General features: G+C 36.0%; 1 protein-coding gene across 1 annotated transcript in view; it reads right to left on the bottom strand.

Annotated features, from left to right (window-relative positions):
* Positions 1-1,845: 1,845 nt before the first annotated feature.
* CALCRL (calcitonin receptor like receptor) overlaps positions 1,846-18,697 on the bottom strand; it is a 57,011-nt gene continuing 40,159 nt past the window's right edge. The window contains exons 10-12 of the mRNA XM_007959411.2: positions 10,408-10,626; positions 10,212-10,253; positions 1,846-2,061 (exon numbers count right to left, since the gene is read on the bottom strand). Of these exons, the coding sequence (XP_007957602.1) occupies positions 1,846-2,061; positions 10,212-10,253; positions 10,408-10,626 (477 nt within the window). The remainder of the gene's footprint in view (positions 2,062-10,211; positions 10,254-10,407; positions 10,627-18,697) is intronic.

Below are 18,697 nucleotides of genomic sequence, written 5' to 3'. Positions count from 1 at the left end.
CATAGAGACCCCTCTTTGGGTTTCTGAGGCGGTATCTCTATGGAAGCAGATTGCCCAGTCTTCCTTCTAAGGAGTGGCTGGTAGGTTTGAACCTCCAGCCTTCTGGTTAGCAGTCAAATGCCTTAGGCACTATGCCACCAGAGCTCCCAAAAATTAACATTAGGGAATCTGAATGCTATTAAATGTCATTTTAATTCATTAGCAAGACATTTTTCATCTTAATTATTCCATAAATATTCTGACACAATTCTTCCTCAATAATATATTCAAGTACTTTACTGATTTGGATTATCATAGACATTGGCTCTTTTAAAATATTCTATTTTTTAAAAAAAATACATTATAAAATAATCTGTAGATAGTGTTTCTTTATTTGTTTAAAAATTAAACTGGAACATTCCTGAAATGATATTTCTTTATGTATTAAAAGTCAGTAAAGTCATATTTTTAATGGGATTAAATCCATAAGAGTAGCAGAATTGCATATTTTACAATAGGCGTTGTTTAACTTTTCTGAATTAGAATGTAAGTTCATCGTCAAAATAAAAGGAAAAATATGTCAAGCTATTATTAAAGTATGAATCATCAGGTTAATATATTTAATAAAACAATGATCTTGAGTTTTTTTTAAATAAATACTTTATATCTTATCATAGATGTTCTGTTCTCATAGATCTCAAACTTCTGATGCTGGCATCTGGTTGTCTTTAAAATATTTACCAAACATAGAATTCCAGACCCTATTTTATTATAAAATCAGCCCAGACACAATATCAGATATCAAAATGCAAATATTGTTTCATTACGTATTTGCTTTTAAAAACTACTTACTTAGGTTATATGTATTTGATTTGAGAGTATAAAATAGAATAACACAGTATTTACAAGCTCATTTGCACAACAAACTTTTTACAAAGTCCAGAGAAAATAAGAAATTCTTCATTGATTTCCTTCATATAAAATGATTGCTAATATGTTTACACAGTAGAAATGGAAGGAGCAAAGTTTCTATTTACAGAGACAGGAAAACTAATTCCTTCCCACCTGTGTAGTAAGATAAGAAAGTAGCTGACGAAGTTTTTGTAACATCAACCAACATGTCTCCTTACTGATACAGAAATAGAACTGTATCTCGTACATTCTGATCACCAATTCTCAAAGACAGGTATGACACAACATATAACTGTGCCGTATCAGCAAATGAACATTCCATAGCAATTCTGCCCAGTTGCTTTTCTTGGGGAGAAGACGACAACCCAACAGGACTAATTAGTTCTTTATCTGTTACATTTGAGAAAGTAATTATAAAAAAGGATTAGAATATTTTTTGAGCAAAAAAAAATCAACTCTATCAATGAATATGGTATAAAATATTTGTTTTAAAGCTAATTTTGTTCCATGTCTACAGGCTTTAGCTAGGTCTCTTTAGACAACAAGAGTAGAATCATACCCAATATGCATAATGACTTTTGCAGTTTTATTAATTTATGAATTCAATCAGTGGTGTGCTGGAGCTGGCCCATATCGGTTCAAAAGAGTTGATTGTGTTCACCTCTTCTCCATTCCACGTTCATTGATGTCAAGTTGGTAGCTTGAAATTTGCCATGGTGAAGGTATTTATAGCATGGAAATTGGCAAATGCTACAAATTGGGGTTTTGTTTTGTTTTTACTCCCATGAAGTTGGTTGCTAAACATTTACCAGCACAAGACTGAACTCATGTGGAGTTTTCTTTGTATCATTCAAGAAATTCATTTAATACTGAAGACTTCTGGCTATAAAGTCATCAAACCAAGTCCTTGAGCTAGGAGTGGTACAAAACTGTTAAGCACTGATCCCTCTCTTATCAAGCATATAACTTTTCTGGTTTTAAAACAACATTTTCAATATCTTGTATGCTTTTTCCATTTAATTGTTCGCTAGGACAGTCATGACTGTAACCTTGACCATCACTGATCGTTGACACTGTGTAAGATGCACTACGGAGAGCATCTGAGTGGGAAAAACTGTTCCCAAATTGAATTTTGTATTGATTCCAGTTTCTTCTCAGAATTGCTTGAACCTATTCATCAAAAAGAAGCAGAAGGGACAAGAGAAATCCATTAATTGAAATGATGATATAGTATTCAATAGGCTAATAAGAAAACTATGAAAGCATTGATGTTAATTAGAGATAGTTAATAATATTTCTTTCTATATTTAATTTAAAACATTATAATGAGTACTCATACTCTTATTAAGAAACATATGACAATTGCTCCATATTTTCACATTCCATTAATATTTTTATTTTCATGCCTTATCTTTGAAGACTTAATGATGCATATATATTTATTATTTTCAAACAATAAAAGACCCCCACTTCCAAGATTATATGTTTAATATCTACTTGTATACAATATATTTATTAAGAGAATGAAAGGACAATTAGTGAGAGTATAAGAGGAAAAGAGAGAAGAGAAAGAAAAGTTATGGATTCAGGGAATGTAAATCATCATCAAGAGCAGCAGCAGGAGCAAAAGCAGCAAAAGTAGCAGAATTACTGAGTGATTATCATGTGCCAAAGAATTTTCTGTATTCTGAAGAAAAGAGCAGAGAGTTGTCCTCATGGAATTTACTATCCAGAGAAAAGAAAGTTATTGAAAAAATAATTACAAGTGAATGAGTGTTGTGAAAAAGAACTTTAGTAAAATTTAGTCACTAAATCATATTTAAATTTAAATTAAATTATACTTTATCTGGAGCCACACTGCTCAAAAATTATTGGAAGTTTAGTGACTGATTTCTAACCTCTACCCCCTCTTTTTCCTCCTCAGCCATTATTTGGGATCAGAATTGTCATTGTTGTTAGTTGCCATCAAGTTGATTCTGACTCATGGAGACTCCACATGTTACACAGCAGAACTGGTCCATAAGGTTTTCTTGGCTGTAAGTTTTTTCACCAAAATTTTATTTTGTTGTTGTTGTTGAGGATACACAGAGCAAAACATATGCTAATTCAACAGTTTCTTCGTGTATAATTTAGTGACATCGGTCACATTCCTTGAGTTGGGCCACCAGTTTCACCTTCCTTTTCTGAGTTGGTCCTCCTGTATTAACATTCCCTGTCCTTTAAGGTTCCTAATCTTTCAAGTTGCTGTTGCTAATTTGATCTTAAAAGAGCATAATGCTCAGTGCAGACATTTTTTTACTAATTATGCTAATCTAATGCTTAGTTTTAAGAAGACTTCAGGATATATTTTTGGTTTAAGGTGTAAAGATTATTTCAGGGTAGTAGTGTCTTGACTGTAATCTTAATGTTGGCCCTAGGGGATGGCCTAGGGCCTAAGGCTTTTGCCTGCAAAGCGCAAGGCTGGTGGTTCAAACCCACCAGCCGCTCCCCCGCAAGATAGACCAGACTGTCTATTGGGAGCTCTGATAGCGTGGTGCCTAAGGCACTTGGCTGCTAACCAGAAGCACCAGCCACTCCTCAGAAGGAAGGTTGGGTAATCTACTTTCGTAGTGATATTGCCTTGGAAACCCAAGGAGGGGTCACTATGAGTCAGGTAGGACTCCACTGCACATAACAAAAACAACAGCAGCACAGGTCTTTCATCTTCAGTACTGCTGGGTGTGTTCAAACGGCCATTGAGCTGGCAATTGAACGCAAACTGAGGTAGATCAACTATAAAAGCTTTGATTTTAATTGAACAAAGGGCACTAAGGAAATTTCTTAATTTTCCGTAAGTGGAAAGCAAATGAAAATTTTCAAAGTTATCTCCAACTTGGTCGTTTCTACATCTGATGAATTAGCTGTACTCATACTTCGGGAATCTCTGCTTCCAAGTCAAGAATGTATAAACTACATCCCTGTGACTGGATCTGCCTAAAGGAGGTGTTGTTTGAACAATTTTCCCATGCTCTCTGCTGCTCTTTGACCCTATTAATGATTCCCCAAAAGAAATCTCAGAACATTTCCTAGTAATTTATATACTACCAATACATTCATGAAATAATTGCCTTTCTATTAATTATGTAGAATTTCTAAACTTTCCACTCATTATATACCTATCTTCAAAGCAATAATCATTCTGAAAATAGGACTCACTTATGTAAGTTTTTTCATTTATTTGTCTAAGAGGTGAAGAAAACTCAGTTGTCCTAATTATAAACATTCTACACCAAATAAGTATGTCTAGGATGTCTGCAGTGATGTGGAATACCACAAAGTTCTTTCCGTGTCTCCTATACTCTTTCACTTAAATGAACACAATGTTTTACTGACTCATTTAAAATTTTAGTATGAAAGGAAAGATGGCCACATTGAAAATCAGTGAACTTCCTTAGAACTTAAAATTAATTGTTAGGATTTTTAGTTGGCTTTTTTCCTATTCAATTATAAAAATTGTTATTAAAATGCAATAAGTTGGTTTCAAAAGTTATAATGAAATTCAATAATTTCAGAACTTCCAAGCTTATTTTGTATATATGATAACTATATGTGAAGGAAATATTTGATGTAAATTTGCTTTGAAATTGAAAAGCATTTAGACGACACTAAGTATATTAAGGGAGCTCTGGTAGCATAGTGCCTAAGGCACTTGACTGCTAACCAGAAGGCTGGCAGTTCAAACTCACCAGACACTCCTCGGAAGGAAGATTGGGTGATCTACTTCCGTAGTGATACTGCCTCGGAAACCCAAGGAAGGATCACTGTGAGTCGGGTCCGACTCCACAGCACATAACAACAACAACACGTATATTAATCTTACAAAAATTTATACTTTGCTTCCTTTCTGGATTGGTAATGTACTCATAAATTTTCCAAATAAAATATTTAATTTAAGGTAATTTAAAAATAATATGTACATAGATAATAGCTTCAAAAACAAATGGTAAATGGAAGGGCTTTGGAGTATAAATTTGAAATAAATAGAGATTGAAAAAAAAATGACTTTTGGCTGGTTACCTAGATATTTCTAGTGGGGTTTGTTTCTGATCCTGATTTGGAAGCTTAATTTCTCCTCGTTTTGTTACTAAATTGTGGAGTGATTAAATGTATAAATTATATAGCTGCTTCCTGAAAATAGCTTTGCAAAAGATTCTATGTAAATCTTAGGAAGAATGTTGACAGGAAGATATTCCTTAGCTGTGAATATGGTACTTAGAGTCTTAAAAGGGAAAGCTTAAATTCAATTCTAAAAGTCAAACTGGCTTTTGAAATAATCTGTTTGTACTTGAAATATCTGCTTTGACTCAGGTCATCACCCTATTTCTTCCCTGCAACTAAATCATCAGAAAAACGTGGAGAGCTGATTTCCTGGACTGTGAGTGCTTATTTAGTAAAGTTAAAAGTAAAGCTAATTAAAGACCTTCTATAGCTCTTGTAGATTTCTGTTTGTTTATATTTTTCTCTAAAAGGATGTTACATTTTCATCTGTTTCCTCTAATACAATATCACACCTGCTGAAAATAACATTAAATTGTCTACTCTTAAGAAACTTTTAATAAGAAAAATTTATTGAAATTGGGTCAGAAAAACAGTTGCCATTGGAAAGCAGATAACCTGTGGTCCTAAAGATAAGAAAATATATTTAACTGTTTTATGCATGAGTATTATATAAAAACCACAGGACAACTATTTAGAATATAACATTGCAGCTTTATCCATCCACCAGTACCTGACAAGGACCTATACTCCTTAACCTAACAATTAAAAAATAATGAATCATTAAGCAGGTCTTCATATAAAAATTTTGCCTTGTTCACATTACAGAATGTGGATTCAATTGTTCTCAATAAATCTTTGTATTGATTTAATCAAAATAATTACAGCCAAGTGATTGGGGGGGTCCTTCCTGATGTGGGGAGTCTCTAGGTCTCTAGTCCACATTAACAATGCACATTTTTGTTGGAGTGACTGGGGATGTGACTAAGGTTGTCTGAGTGCTAGTTGAGCCACAGTTATTTGACCAGTGAGAAATGAAAACAGAAAGACATTGCTAAAATATAAAATAAAGAAAAGATGTGAGTAAAAACCAAAAAAACAACAACAAAAAAAAATTGAGACATTATGTGAAAGGCAGACAGTTGACCTAATGTGAAAAGCAAGAAGGAAACTAAGCCTGAGCAAATGATCTTAAGAAGTACATGACATAGTTGGAACACCACGAAATGAATTTGGCAGCAGTGTCTTCATGTTAAGAGAATGGGAAAAAACTAAGAGGCAAAAAGACAGAAAAGGAGGGATTATAGTATTTCTTAAGATGAGAAATGAATCATACACAAACAGAAATTGTATCTCTGGAGATGAGGAGAAGGGATAAATATTAGAGATGTTGTGAAGAACTGAAAGATTTGGCAACAATCTGGCTTCAGGATTGTGTGTTATTATACTTTTTCAATGCCAAATTTTCAGTATGGCAGATGGTCAAAGTTCTGTGTCTCTTTTGCTTACACAGATAGAGTGTAACAAGAGTGTTAGGAATTAGCTCAGTTATTCTCTGGACATACTTTCTAGATAAAAGGGCTAATTTGAGACTTTATTCCAATATGATTAATATTTTCATTAGTTCATTTATTTTTAAAAAAGAATGATTTGACAAACATTCCATAATACACTGGGTATCTGCCAAGGATGGGAGGAATCCCTGAGTGGCACAAACGATGAAGTGTTTGGATACTAACTGAAAGCCTGGCACCCAGAGGTGCCTCAGAAGAAAGGTCTGGTGACCTGCTTCTGAAAGGTAACAGACACGAGAATCCCATGGAGCACAATTCTCCTCTGGGACACATGAGGTTGCTGTGACTTAGAATCAACTCAAAGGCAACTGGCAAAAAACGGCAACTGACGATGGAGCACAATGCTAAAAACTACATTCCCTAACTTACATTAGTCCTAGTTGGACTTGAAAGGAACATGCTTCAGTTGCCTTAATAAAGGTAAACACCAATACCCCAGGGGATTCTGAAAATTGCTTAAGATATCATAGCTGGGGAAAGGGACACCATTGGTTTTAAGTGTATCTGTGTCAGTGACTTTGTTCTGTATTGTCTACCTCCACAAAATATTTTTCTAATGGTTGTTTGTATGTTTAAAAGTTACCATTTATAAAAACAAATCTGTTTCTGTAGACACAGAAGTATAACTTTTGTATTTCACAAAATACAAAATATTTGGCTGGCATTTTTTCCATATCACTTGTGTTATTGTTGTTAGGTGCCATTGAGTCAGCTCTGAGTCATAGCAACCCTATGTCACAACAGAACAAAATACTGCCCAGTCCTGAACCAGCCTCCCAATCCTTGCTATAGCTGAGCCCATTGTTGCTGCCACTGTGTCAATCCATCTCATTGAGGACCTTCCCTTTTTCACTGACCCTCCACTTTACCAAACATGACATCCTTCTCCAGGGAATGGTCCCTTCTGACAACATAACCAAAGTAGATGAGACAAAGTCTGTCCGTTTTTGCTTCCAAGGAGCATTCTGACTGCACTTTGTCCAGGATAGATTCTTTGGTTCTGGCAGTCAGTTCATGGTACTTTCAGCATTCTTTGCTAACACCACTACTCAAAAGCATCAACTCTTCTTCAGTCTTCCTTATTCATTGTCCAGTTTTCACATGCATATGAGGCAACTGAAAGCACCATGGTTTGGGTTTAATTGTAAAATCCTACATGAGAAGCATATTGGACTACCTAATTCCATTTACTGGAGCTCTGGTAGCGTGGTGCCTAAAGCACTTGACTGCTAACCAGAAGGCTGGCAGTTCAAACCCACCAGCCACTCCTCGGAAGGAAGATGGGGCAATGTACTTCCATAGTGATGCTGCCTCGGAAACCCAAGGAGGGGTCGCTATGATTCGGTCCGACTTGATGGCACATAACAACAACAACAACAATTCCATTTACGTACAATGAATTTATAGAGGTAAGTAATAAATGTCATCTGAATTTTATTATCATAGCAAATGATTTGTCTGTTCTTTTAATTGTGCTTTTTGCTTATGTTCTTGTTAGGCACAAGCAGCCACTGTGTCAATCTATCTTCTTGAGGGTCTTCTTTTTCACTGACTCTCTATTTTACCAAGCATGATGTATTTTTAGAGGGACTGGCCCTTCCAGATAACATGTCCAAAGTATGTGAGATGAAGTCTCACCATCCTCGCTTTTAGGGAGCAGTCTGACTGTACTCCCAAGACATATTTGTTCATTCTTCTGGTTTCCACGGTATGTTCAATCTTCTTTGCCAGCACCATAATTCAAAGGCATCAATTATTCAGTATTCCTTATTCATTGTTTCGCTTCCACATGCATATGAGGCAAGTGAACATACAATGGCCTGGGTGAGGCACACCTTAGTCCTCATCTTAGCCTTTGGTTTTTAAGACTTTAAAAGTCTTTTGCAGTAGATTTACTCAATGCAGTGTATCATCAGATTTTTGCCTATACTTCCTTCAGGAAACAATCTCTCTGATAATCTGTATAACAGAAGAATCAGAGAAGCACCACTTAAAAGTGTGGGATATAGCCTTCTATGTTTGACATTTTATTTATATTTTTAAATCTACATTAATACATTAAACAGTAAATTTTATTGTATGTTAAGAGAAAGAACTAAAATATTGTTTAAGCAAAGAAAAACAATATTCCATAGTTTCTCATTAATATGCATAATTTTCCAAGTTGATTTGCTTTATGGAATGGTTCTCCTAATGCAGACCAGTTTCATGTGTTTCTCATCTGAAGCTTCATGATAAGCTTTACAGGTACCAAGTGTCCATGTCTCACTCAATTGCTGTCTAGATTTCTGAACTGTAAATTCTGCCAAAATTCTCCTACTCACTAAAAAACCAAACTCACTGCTGTCAAGTCAATCTTGACTCATAGCGACCCCTCCTTGGGTGTCTGAGGCAGTATCTCTGTAGAACTATATTGCCCAGTCTTCCTTCCAAAGAGTAGCTCATGGGTATGAACTGCCAGCCTTCTGATTAGCAGTCAAATGCCTTAGGTACTATACCACCAGAGCTCCCAAAAATTCTCTGATAGATTAATATTTGTCAAGTAGTTTAAAAACATACAAAGAGCTAATTCAATACAGCTCACAACATGAACTATAAAACAAAAACCAAACCTAAAATCAAAAACAAAACAAAACAAACCCCTTTGCCAGTGAGTCAATTCTGACTCATAGTGACCCTATTTGTTAAAAAGTAGAACTGCTCCATAGGGCTTTCTTGGCTATAATCTTTTTGGAAACAGATTTTCAGGCTTTACTTCTGCAAAGCTGCTGGATGGGTTCTAATTGACAACCTTTTACTTAATAGTGCAAACTGTTTGCACCACTCGGGGAACTGCTCATGATGGATGGTATTCACTGTTTGAATATATAGGAAATATGGTATCAGTCCCAAATTGCTTGAAACTTCCAAATTAGGAAAGCTTTCAATCAAAATCTAGAAATTTGTTACAAATTAAATCAGGCTATTTTCCTAAATTTCTGAACTCACTGCATCTCCATCCCGTAAAACTGAGAGTTAATTTTAAAATTCTTTCCTATCCGCTAAAAGGGAGCTCTGGCAGCATAGTGCCTAAGGCATTTGACTGCTAACCAGAAGGCTGGTGGTTCAAACCCACTAGCCACTCCTCGGAAAGAAGGTTGGGCAATCTACTTCCGTAGTTATACCGCCTTGGAAACCCAAGGAGGGGTTGCTATGAGTTGGGGCCGACTCACAGCACATTACAACAACAACAACATCATCCACTAAAAACTCTTTACAAAGACTATCTCCTACTTGGTGGGGTGGGCAAAAAAAAAAAAAAAAAGGAGAAAATGAGGTGATTCTTTTTCCTATTAGAGTGTATGTCCTATGAGGTTAAGGATTGCCAAAAAAACGTAATTAGGACTAAATTCATAATTGATAGTATTAGCTAAAAAGGTATGCAAAAAGACTAGATGGTAAAAGTCACTGACAGAATATTTTAAAGTGAGACTGAATTTGGCCTAAACTTGATGTCCAATCTAACCTGAGCTTTTGGAAAGAATTACATCTATGAAAAAAAGAGATTTTGTGTTTTATGGTTTTTTGTTTTTTTTCTTGATGGAGATGGAATTTGAAATAGGTTTTTAACTGGAGACATTTAATTGTGTCTCATGTTGTCTTTATCTTTTTTAAGAACAAAAACATCTTGTAAATATAAAATGATAAAAGGAATAAAATCAGTTATCATACCTCTCCATTAAAGAAGCAGAAAATTGTAGAGACCAAAAGACCCTGCAAGATAAAAATAGAATTATCTGACTCCAGATGAAAATAAATAAATCTTTGTAAATTAGTTGCTGCATGTATAGTAAATATAAAACCAAAGATACATGTATATTAAAACCAAATTTCCCTAGCTGCCTTCCTCATATCAAGAAAGACATACCTGATAGTGCATAAGGATGTGCATGATGTAGTCGTATACCTCTTCAGCAGTCCTTCCCTCTGGTCGCCATGGTAGCAACACAAATTCAATGCCAAGCAGTGGCACCAGGATAAGCGTAGCTCTCACAGCTTTCATATAGAGATGGGATTCTGCTTGGTGAGTAACTTTTAACTTGGTGATGAGTACACGTACAATATTTAACAGGAAAAAGAGATTAACCTAAAAGGAAAATAAAATGCATTGCATATTTAATATTAATAAGCACTATTGAAAGACCTAAAATTTCATAAACCTCAGCAAATTTTTGGTGTTCAAGAACGAGCTCAATTAAAGGATTTACTTGCCTAAGATACTGATTTGTATTTCTGAAGCTTTTATTCATTTATTCATTCATCAATGCATCAACAGAATAGACATGTTTTAGAAAAGCAAACATTTGATGGAACACTTTAAGATTATTCTTTTAAGCTACTATATCTTATTTGAGAGGGTTTTTGTTAGCTCACTTTTGTATACAATTTTTGGATTTTGTTATAGACCCAAAACTAAAACTTTTGATCATCCTCAACTCAAACAAATAAAATAATAATTTATAACTAATGCAAAAAAAAAATTAAGTATCTTTTCTGTACCAACATCTACATTAGGTGCTTTCCAAATATTTTACTATAATAAACATTTTTTTCAACTTTTAGTTTCTTTTGTGATAGTAATCCTTGTAACAACTCTCTAAGATATGCCGTAATTCTCTTCATCCTACAAAGAAATTGAGTCACACAATTAAACCAGGTGATGTTCAGCAGAGATTGCCTTATAGCTAAAACCTTTTTTGGAATTAATTACACCTTCTATTAACTTCCCTAGTTACATGTTTACTGTGCACTTACAACTTTCCCAAGGAATACTGTCCCTTTTGAAAGGAAGATATAAAACTTCAAAAATATTGTGTAGATATCTAAGAAACTCAGGACTGAGTTTTGCTGAAACCCATCTCTCTCCTCCCTCTCTCACTCATTTTCAATCACTACTACTTTTTCTTATCTTCATTCAAGTCAATGCATTTTTCTTTTTTCTCTGTATCTATTCCTGTGACCTCCATAGGATGATTGTTGCTGCTGTAGGCCATCGAGTTGATTGTGTCTCATAGCCATCCTCTGTGACACAGTACAACTGCACCCAGAGGGTTTACCAAGCTGTAATCTTTACACAAGGACATCAGCAGGCCTTTTCTCCTGCAGAGCACTGGCGGGTTCGAAGTATTGCACTTACATTTAGCAGCTGAGCACTTAACTGTTGTACCACCATAGGATTATGAACATGAAATTCAGGAAAGTTGCTAAGTGCTCATTACTATCCCCTTCCCAATGAAGCAATAATCCTTTGTTTAATAATTTAGAAAATTTCAGACTTCATGTTGTTGTTGTTATGTGCCATCGAGTGGGACCCAACTCATAGCCACCCCTTCTTGGGTTTCCAGGGCAGTATCATTATGGAAGTAGATTGCCCAAACTTCCTTCTCAGGAGTGGCTGGTGGGTTTGAACTGCCAGCCTTCTGGTTAGCAGTCAAGTGCCTTAGACACTATGCTACCATACAACTATATAATATATATGGTGGCATGCTATTTAATATAGAAAATAACTAATAATGGACACTTGTTAATTAAAGGCATATATTATGAAAATTATTGTGGCATAAAAATGAGCCATTATTATCCTTAGAGAATTCAATGCAATACATGTTTCAAAAATACATGCTACATTATACTGATGGAAATACATCTATGAAAAGTTACATGTTTAGAGATCCAGGAATGTCTTTACTGAAGGCAAAAGCTGAGTAAGCCATTGCAACAGGTGTAAGAATGAAGCATGACGAATCAGCATGCCAGCTGTCACTCCACCCAACTCGATACATTCTCGTCCTAAGCATTCATTGCTGTTTCAATGTTTGGAATGAGTGACAAATACCACTAACTCATAGAAGGAGATAAAAAATGTATTTTTTTAATCTGCTCATACATTTATAATGTAGAATATTTTACAAAGTTAATATATACAACTATAAAGTATAAAATGTTGCCATTTAGAGTACCATTTTATAAAAATTTATAAATGAAAAGTACTTCTTAAAAACCTAGTCTGATTTGACATATGAAACTAGCAGCTAGACTTGACAATGGGATTAATACTTATGTTAGCTCTTCTATAAATAGTTGTCCTAGAGTGAGATGAATACTATTCTCCATGTCATTCTCTACACAGCATAGTTTTGAGAATTATGATGCTATCATCTTATTTTATTTTCTGTAAATACTTTCATTTATTCCAAATGCAAACAGAACAAGAATTTTAAATTTTATATAAACTATGTCTGAATCTCATCCATTCTAACGCAAAACTAGCTGAATGTTTATCACTAAGGAGAAGAGAAATACAAAATCATATAATTTATTTTAATTTTTCTTATGCTATGAATTTGAATATACCAGGTATAAATTATCTGTCTAAAATGTACCAACTAAGCATAGACTGCACAAACATCGAAATAATAATATTACCATGTTAATTACAGGAGTTCTGGTGGCATAGTGCCTAAGCCATTTGACTGCTAACCAGAAGACTGGTAGTTCAAACCCACCAGCTACTCCTCAGAAGGACGGGTGGGCAATCTACTTCTGCAGTGATATTACCTCGGAAACGCAAGGAGGGGTCACTATGAGTCGGATCCAATTCCAGGGCAGTGAGAGTATGTTAATTACAAATTTTAAAAATAATTGAAATGAAATATTTTTTGGAAAACTATATTTGATGTCTCACATTAAAATATTAATTAAAATAGATAAGGAGCTCTGGTGGCATAGTGCCTAAGGTATTTGATTGCTAACCAGAAGTTTGGCGATTCAAACCCACCAGCCACTCCTCTAAAGGAAGGTTGGGCAATCTACTTCTGTAGTGATACTGCCTCAGAAACCCACAGAGGGGTCACTATGAGTTGGAAAATGACTTCACAGCAGTGAGAGTTTAAAGACTTTAAAAATAATTATAGCCACCTAGAGCCACTGATACAAAAACAAAATTCAATTTGAGAGAAAAGACATTCCTCATTCACTTTACAAACAGAACCAGAAAAATCTGCAACAGCACTCAACAATAAATACTTAAGAGAAATGAGGCCCAGCTGTTGACAAAATCCTCCCACAATTTGAAATTTTAATAATCGTGGATGCAAAAAATGAGGAGTTGAATATCTGTTAATAGTTATCACAGGAAAACATATTTCAGATATTTAGCAACTTTCATATTTATATTATTTTATTCAATTTGTTGCCTGAATGTTAAGCATTACTACCACTTCTCTCCCCTGTTGATTGGATTCTGTCTCCACTTTTCATGCCTGAAGGGCATGTATGCAGCGTTGTTTCTGCTGGGAGTTGAATGTGATTTGAGCATTTCCTAGAACCATACAACCATGCAGCTGCAAGAAATATCAGGGATAAGGAACCCTTTGCTTCTAAGCTATTCCAGCCTCTTGTTGTTTTTGCACTACTCCTGCAATCGTTGTTGTTGTTGTTGTTATGTGCCGTCAAGTCAGCCCCGACTCATAGCGACCCCTTCTTGGGTTTCCGAGGCAGTATCACTACAGAAGTAGGATTGCCCAACCTTCCTTCCGAGGATTGGCTGGTGGGTTTGAACCGCCAGCCTTCTGGTTAGCAGTCAAGTGCTTTAGCCACTATGCTACCAGAGCTTCTGCAATCATAGTGAATTACAATTTTCAGAAGGGATGATCAATGGACATTCATTAATTATACAACACCCTCTCTTGTCTGATTTGTCCCCTTTTGATTCTTTTAAGGGGTGATGTCAAATCTATTGCATGTAAAAAAGGAAAGGAAAAGATCATGGACAGAGATCTGAAAAAAACATATATAAAAAAATGAGTAATATAAAAATAATCATGACTAGCATAATTTCTGAATTTTAAGAATTGCAAGAGTTATTTTAGTAAAAATGGCCATAGTTTTAATATCAAATAATTTATAGGTTTAAGATTTCCTTCCATATATTAAAGACAGTTTAAAAATGTTTCAGTTATAAAGTTTATAGGGGCTCTTTTAAAAGGAAAAAGACAAAAGTTACCAATAATTATTTTAATATTACTGAAAATAAAAACAATTAGAAGAACTGCACTTTTCTTCAAAAAATAAATTTAAAATATATATTTAGTTTATTTGAAGCTTTTTTTTCATTAAAAGGTACATAATGTCAGTCCTATAGCATGTAGTCAGGTCATGTTTTTTACCCAAATTAAAAGTGAAAAACAGACATTTTAAATGAGAATATTTGAAATTAGTGTTACCATATAATAGAAAAGTACCTTTTAGAATGCTTTAAAATTACTTCTTTCACCAAATACTTTCCATATAGGGATATGGTGGTGGACAGAGAAGCCATGGAGCCACTGTTCTACGTGGTATGTCAGCTGGTGATAAATGATACAGGGGAAAACAAACCAAAGTGGTAATTCCGAGAATGGAAGGAAAACAGAGAACCTGATCAGAAAAGATCAGATCTGCCACAAGCAGCTGAGTAGCTGCCTTTAGGAAGTGGTTTGCTTCCTGCATATGAGGAGAAGTCTTGGGAATGGTCTCTAGCCTATGGCACACTTGGATACTACATGTAGCCGTGCCATTGTTCAACAGCCTGCTGCGCTCTGCTGACCTTGGGACTTACAATGGACTTAAGTTAATGGTCTGTTGTGTGGTTTGGTAACATCAGGACTGTGCCTTTTTACTTGTTAACCTTGGGGCTTCTCAGCCTCAGCAGCCAGCAGCTGTCTGAGTGAAGAAACACCTCTAGCTCCAGTGGGCTGGGAGCAGGAAGCAGAGCTGGACCCCAAGGTTGAGGGGCTTTCACCCAGCCCTTAGAGCCTGGCACTTTTAACTTGAATTTAAAGCCTCCAAATTGTAAGAATAAACTTTTGTTTGTTAAGGCCATTCCATTTGTGGTGTATTTCTTGTCAGAGTGGCACTAGGTAACCAGAACAGCTGGGAATGACAAATTGAAGAGGAATGGTTGGCATTCATCATCACAAAGGATGTTTCAAGATCTGTCCTGATGTACAATGCTGTCAGTGATAGTATAATATCCATACACCTTTAAGAAAGACCAGTTAATACTACTATTATCCAAATTTATGCACCAACCACCAAAGCCAAAGATGAGGATACTGAAGATTTCTACCAACTTCTGCAGTCTGAAATTGATTGAACATGCAATCAAGATGTGTTGATTATCACTGGTGACTGGAATGCAAAAGTTGGAAACAAAGAAGAGTCACCGTTAGTTGGAAAATATGGCCTTGGTAATGGAAATAATGCTGGAGATTGCATGATAGAATTTTGCAAGACCAATGATTTGTTCATTGCAAATACCTTTTTTCAACAACATAAGTGGTAACTATACATATGGACTTCATGAGATGGAATGCACAGGAGTCAGATTGACTATATCTGTGGCAAGAGGCAATGAAGAAGCTCAATATCTTCAACCAAAAGCAGGCCAGGAGCTGATTGTGGAACAAACCATCAACTGCTCATATGGATGTCCAAGTTGAAGCTGAAGACAATTAAAACAAGTCCACAAGAGCCAAAATATGACCTCGATACTATCCCTCCTGAATTTAGAGACCATTTAAAGAATAGATTTGGTGGCCTTGAACATCAATGACCGAAAACCAGAGGAATTGTGGGATGACATCAAGTACATCATCCATGAAGAAAGCAAGAGGTCATTAAAAAGACAAAAATGGAAGAAAAGACCAAAATGGATGTCAGAAGAGACTCTGAATCTTGTCCTTGAACAGAGAGTAGCTAAAGCAAATGGAAGAAATGACAAGATAAAGAGTTGAACAGAAGATTTCAAAGAGCAGTTCGAGCAGACAAAGCCAATTACTCTAATGAAATGTGCAAAGACCTGGAGTTAGAGAATCAAAAGGGAAAAACACGGTTGGAATTTCTCAAGCTGAAAGAACTGAGGAAAAAATCTAAGCCTCGAGTTGCAATGTTGAAAGATTCTATGGGCAAAATATTCATGATCAGCCTGCCCTGCAGGTATCCCACAGTCAGAAATCTCCTGGAGGAAGTGCATCCAGAATGCTCCTTGGAAGGTAGAATGGCCAGACTTCGTTGCACCTACTTTGGTCATGTTGTCAGAAGGAACCATTCCCTGGAGAAGGATACCATACTTGGTAAAGTGGAAGGTCAATGAAGAAAGGGAAGGCCCTCCATGAGATGGATAGATACAGTGGCTGCAATGATGGGTTCAGGTATAGCAAAGATCGTGAGGCTGGCATAGGACTGGGCAGTGTTTTGTTCTGCTGTGCATAGGGTTGCTATGAGTCAGAGATGACTCGACAGCACCCAACAACAACAGGAAAATTTTAAGAGTTTTTTTTTTTTTTTTTTAGTTCAGATAGCTGACAAGCATTGAACACTATCACCACCCCTGGTTCACAGCAGGAAGCAGGGTGACCCAGTGCAGTGGCAGTAGGAAGATTCCTGGAACCCATTATGTATCAGAACATTTAGCAATGACACAGAACTGCCCTAAATGTCCCTCACTGAACCTGGAGTAAATGTTACTTTCTCTCAGCTTCCCCTTAGTTGTTGTGTTGTTGTTATGTGCCGTGGAGTCAGACCCGACTCATAGCGACCCCTTAGAAGGATATCTAAAATGCTGTAGCCACTTAACTCAAAGAGAAAAGCAACAAATAGAAAGTCTGAGTGAAAAGAAACTAACTGCGTTAAAATACTTATGAAAAATTTGCAAAAACATATGATCACATGGACAATTACTAGGGCCCCCTCTCAGTTTATTGGAAGAGGCTTGGCCCAGTAAGTGGTTCTGAAACTTAAATTTCTGCCTTTGCCAAGGAAAGAACAATTTAAACTGGTAGAAGAATAGGTGCCTACTTGTTTTCAGGCCAAGAAGGTAGGAACAAAGTTTTATTTAAATACTGTGGCATTTCACTTCTTTTATTATAAAGCACCTTGATGGGATCTATATCTATTTGGTATTTTACCCTCGCTGCACCATCTACTCTTTCCTCCAAAGCTGATGAGGACAGGTTCTGGTAAAGATTATATTAAAAAAGAGAGAAAAAAAAAAAAAAAAAAACACAACTCCACTGCCATCTGGTCAAGTCCGACTCATAACGATCTCAGTTGGTTTTCCGAGGCAGTGAATCTTAATAGAAGTAGATTGCTTCATCTTCATCTCAAGGAGTAGCTCTGGTGGTGTAATGCCTAAGGCATTTGACTGCTTACCAGAAGGATGGCGGTTCAAACCGACCCACCAGCCACTCTTCAGCAGGAAGATTAGGCAATCTACTTCGTAGTGATACTGCCTCGGAAACCCAGGGAAGGGTCGCTATGAGTTGGATCTGACTCGACAGCAGTGGGTTTTGGTTTTTTGGTTTCATCCCATGGAGCAGCTGGTGGTGGGTTTGAATCATAGACCTTCTGGTTAGCAACCAAATGCCCTACCCACTGTGCTACCAGAGTTCAGTTGCTTTGAAATTTATCACTTGCTTGGTGCTTTTACTTGCTTCCTGAACCTCTGATTTAGGAATTTGAATCACATTCTTCTCTATACAGATCTGTAATAAAATTGTGTCTTGTGTTTTTCTGTAAGCTCCTGTGTGGCCCAAACAATGTATCTTAATTTCTTTTTAGATCTTCTCAGTACAGAATCATGGTATCATACAGAAATTAAAAGTAAAGGAACTTTTTAAAGCATTTTCCTGAGAGTTCATTATATTCTAGGTATGTGCTCATCATTTAACAAAGGATATCTCAGTTAATCTTTACAACATTCCATGAGATATTTATTCTTATTTTCCTATATTTACAGATGAGGAAACAAAATGACAGGGTTCAAAACAAAACAAAACTGAAGTTGCTTGGAAATACACAGCCTACAGTGATGGAGCCAAGGTTAGAAGCTAGTGCTTTGATGAGAAAGAATACAAAGCCAGGCACCTTACACACAGTGTAAAACACAGGTTCTTTGTAAGGGAAAGGTCAAGGGTAAAAAGTATTTCTGCCTTTGAAATTTTCACTATATAGGAAGGCATATTAAGCATTTCCATAAGCATAATGAATTCCATGTGTTGATCTTTGAACTGGCTCTCTGGTGTGGTCAGGCATAAACCAGGCATTGACACTAAATGCTGAACACTTAATACATGCCAGGGTAAGAACTTTTCATGCAGAGTCTGTAATTCATATAT

The sequence above is a fragment of the Orycteropus afer genome, unplaced genomic scaffold (assembly GCF_000298275.1).
Source record: "Orycteropus afer afer isolate SDZICR_OR568_19922 unplaced genomic scaffold, OryAfe1.0 scaffold00001, whole genome shotgun sequence".
Lineage (NCBI taxonomy): Eukaryota > Metazoa > Chordata > Mammalia > Tubulidentata > Orycteropodidae > Orycteropus > Orycteropus afer.
Note: the sequence above shows the minus strand (reverse complement) of the source record. Positions and strands in the feature narration are given on the sequence as shown.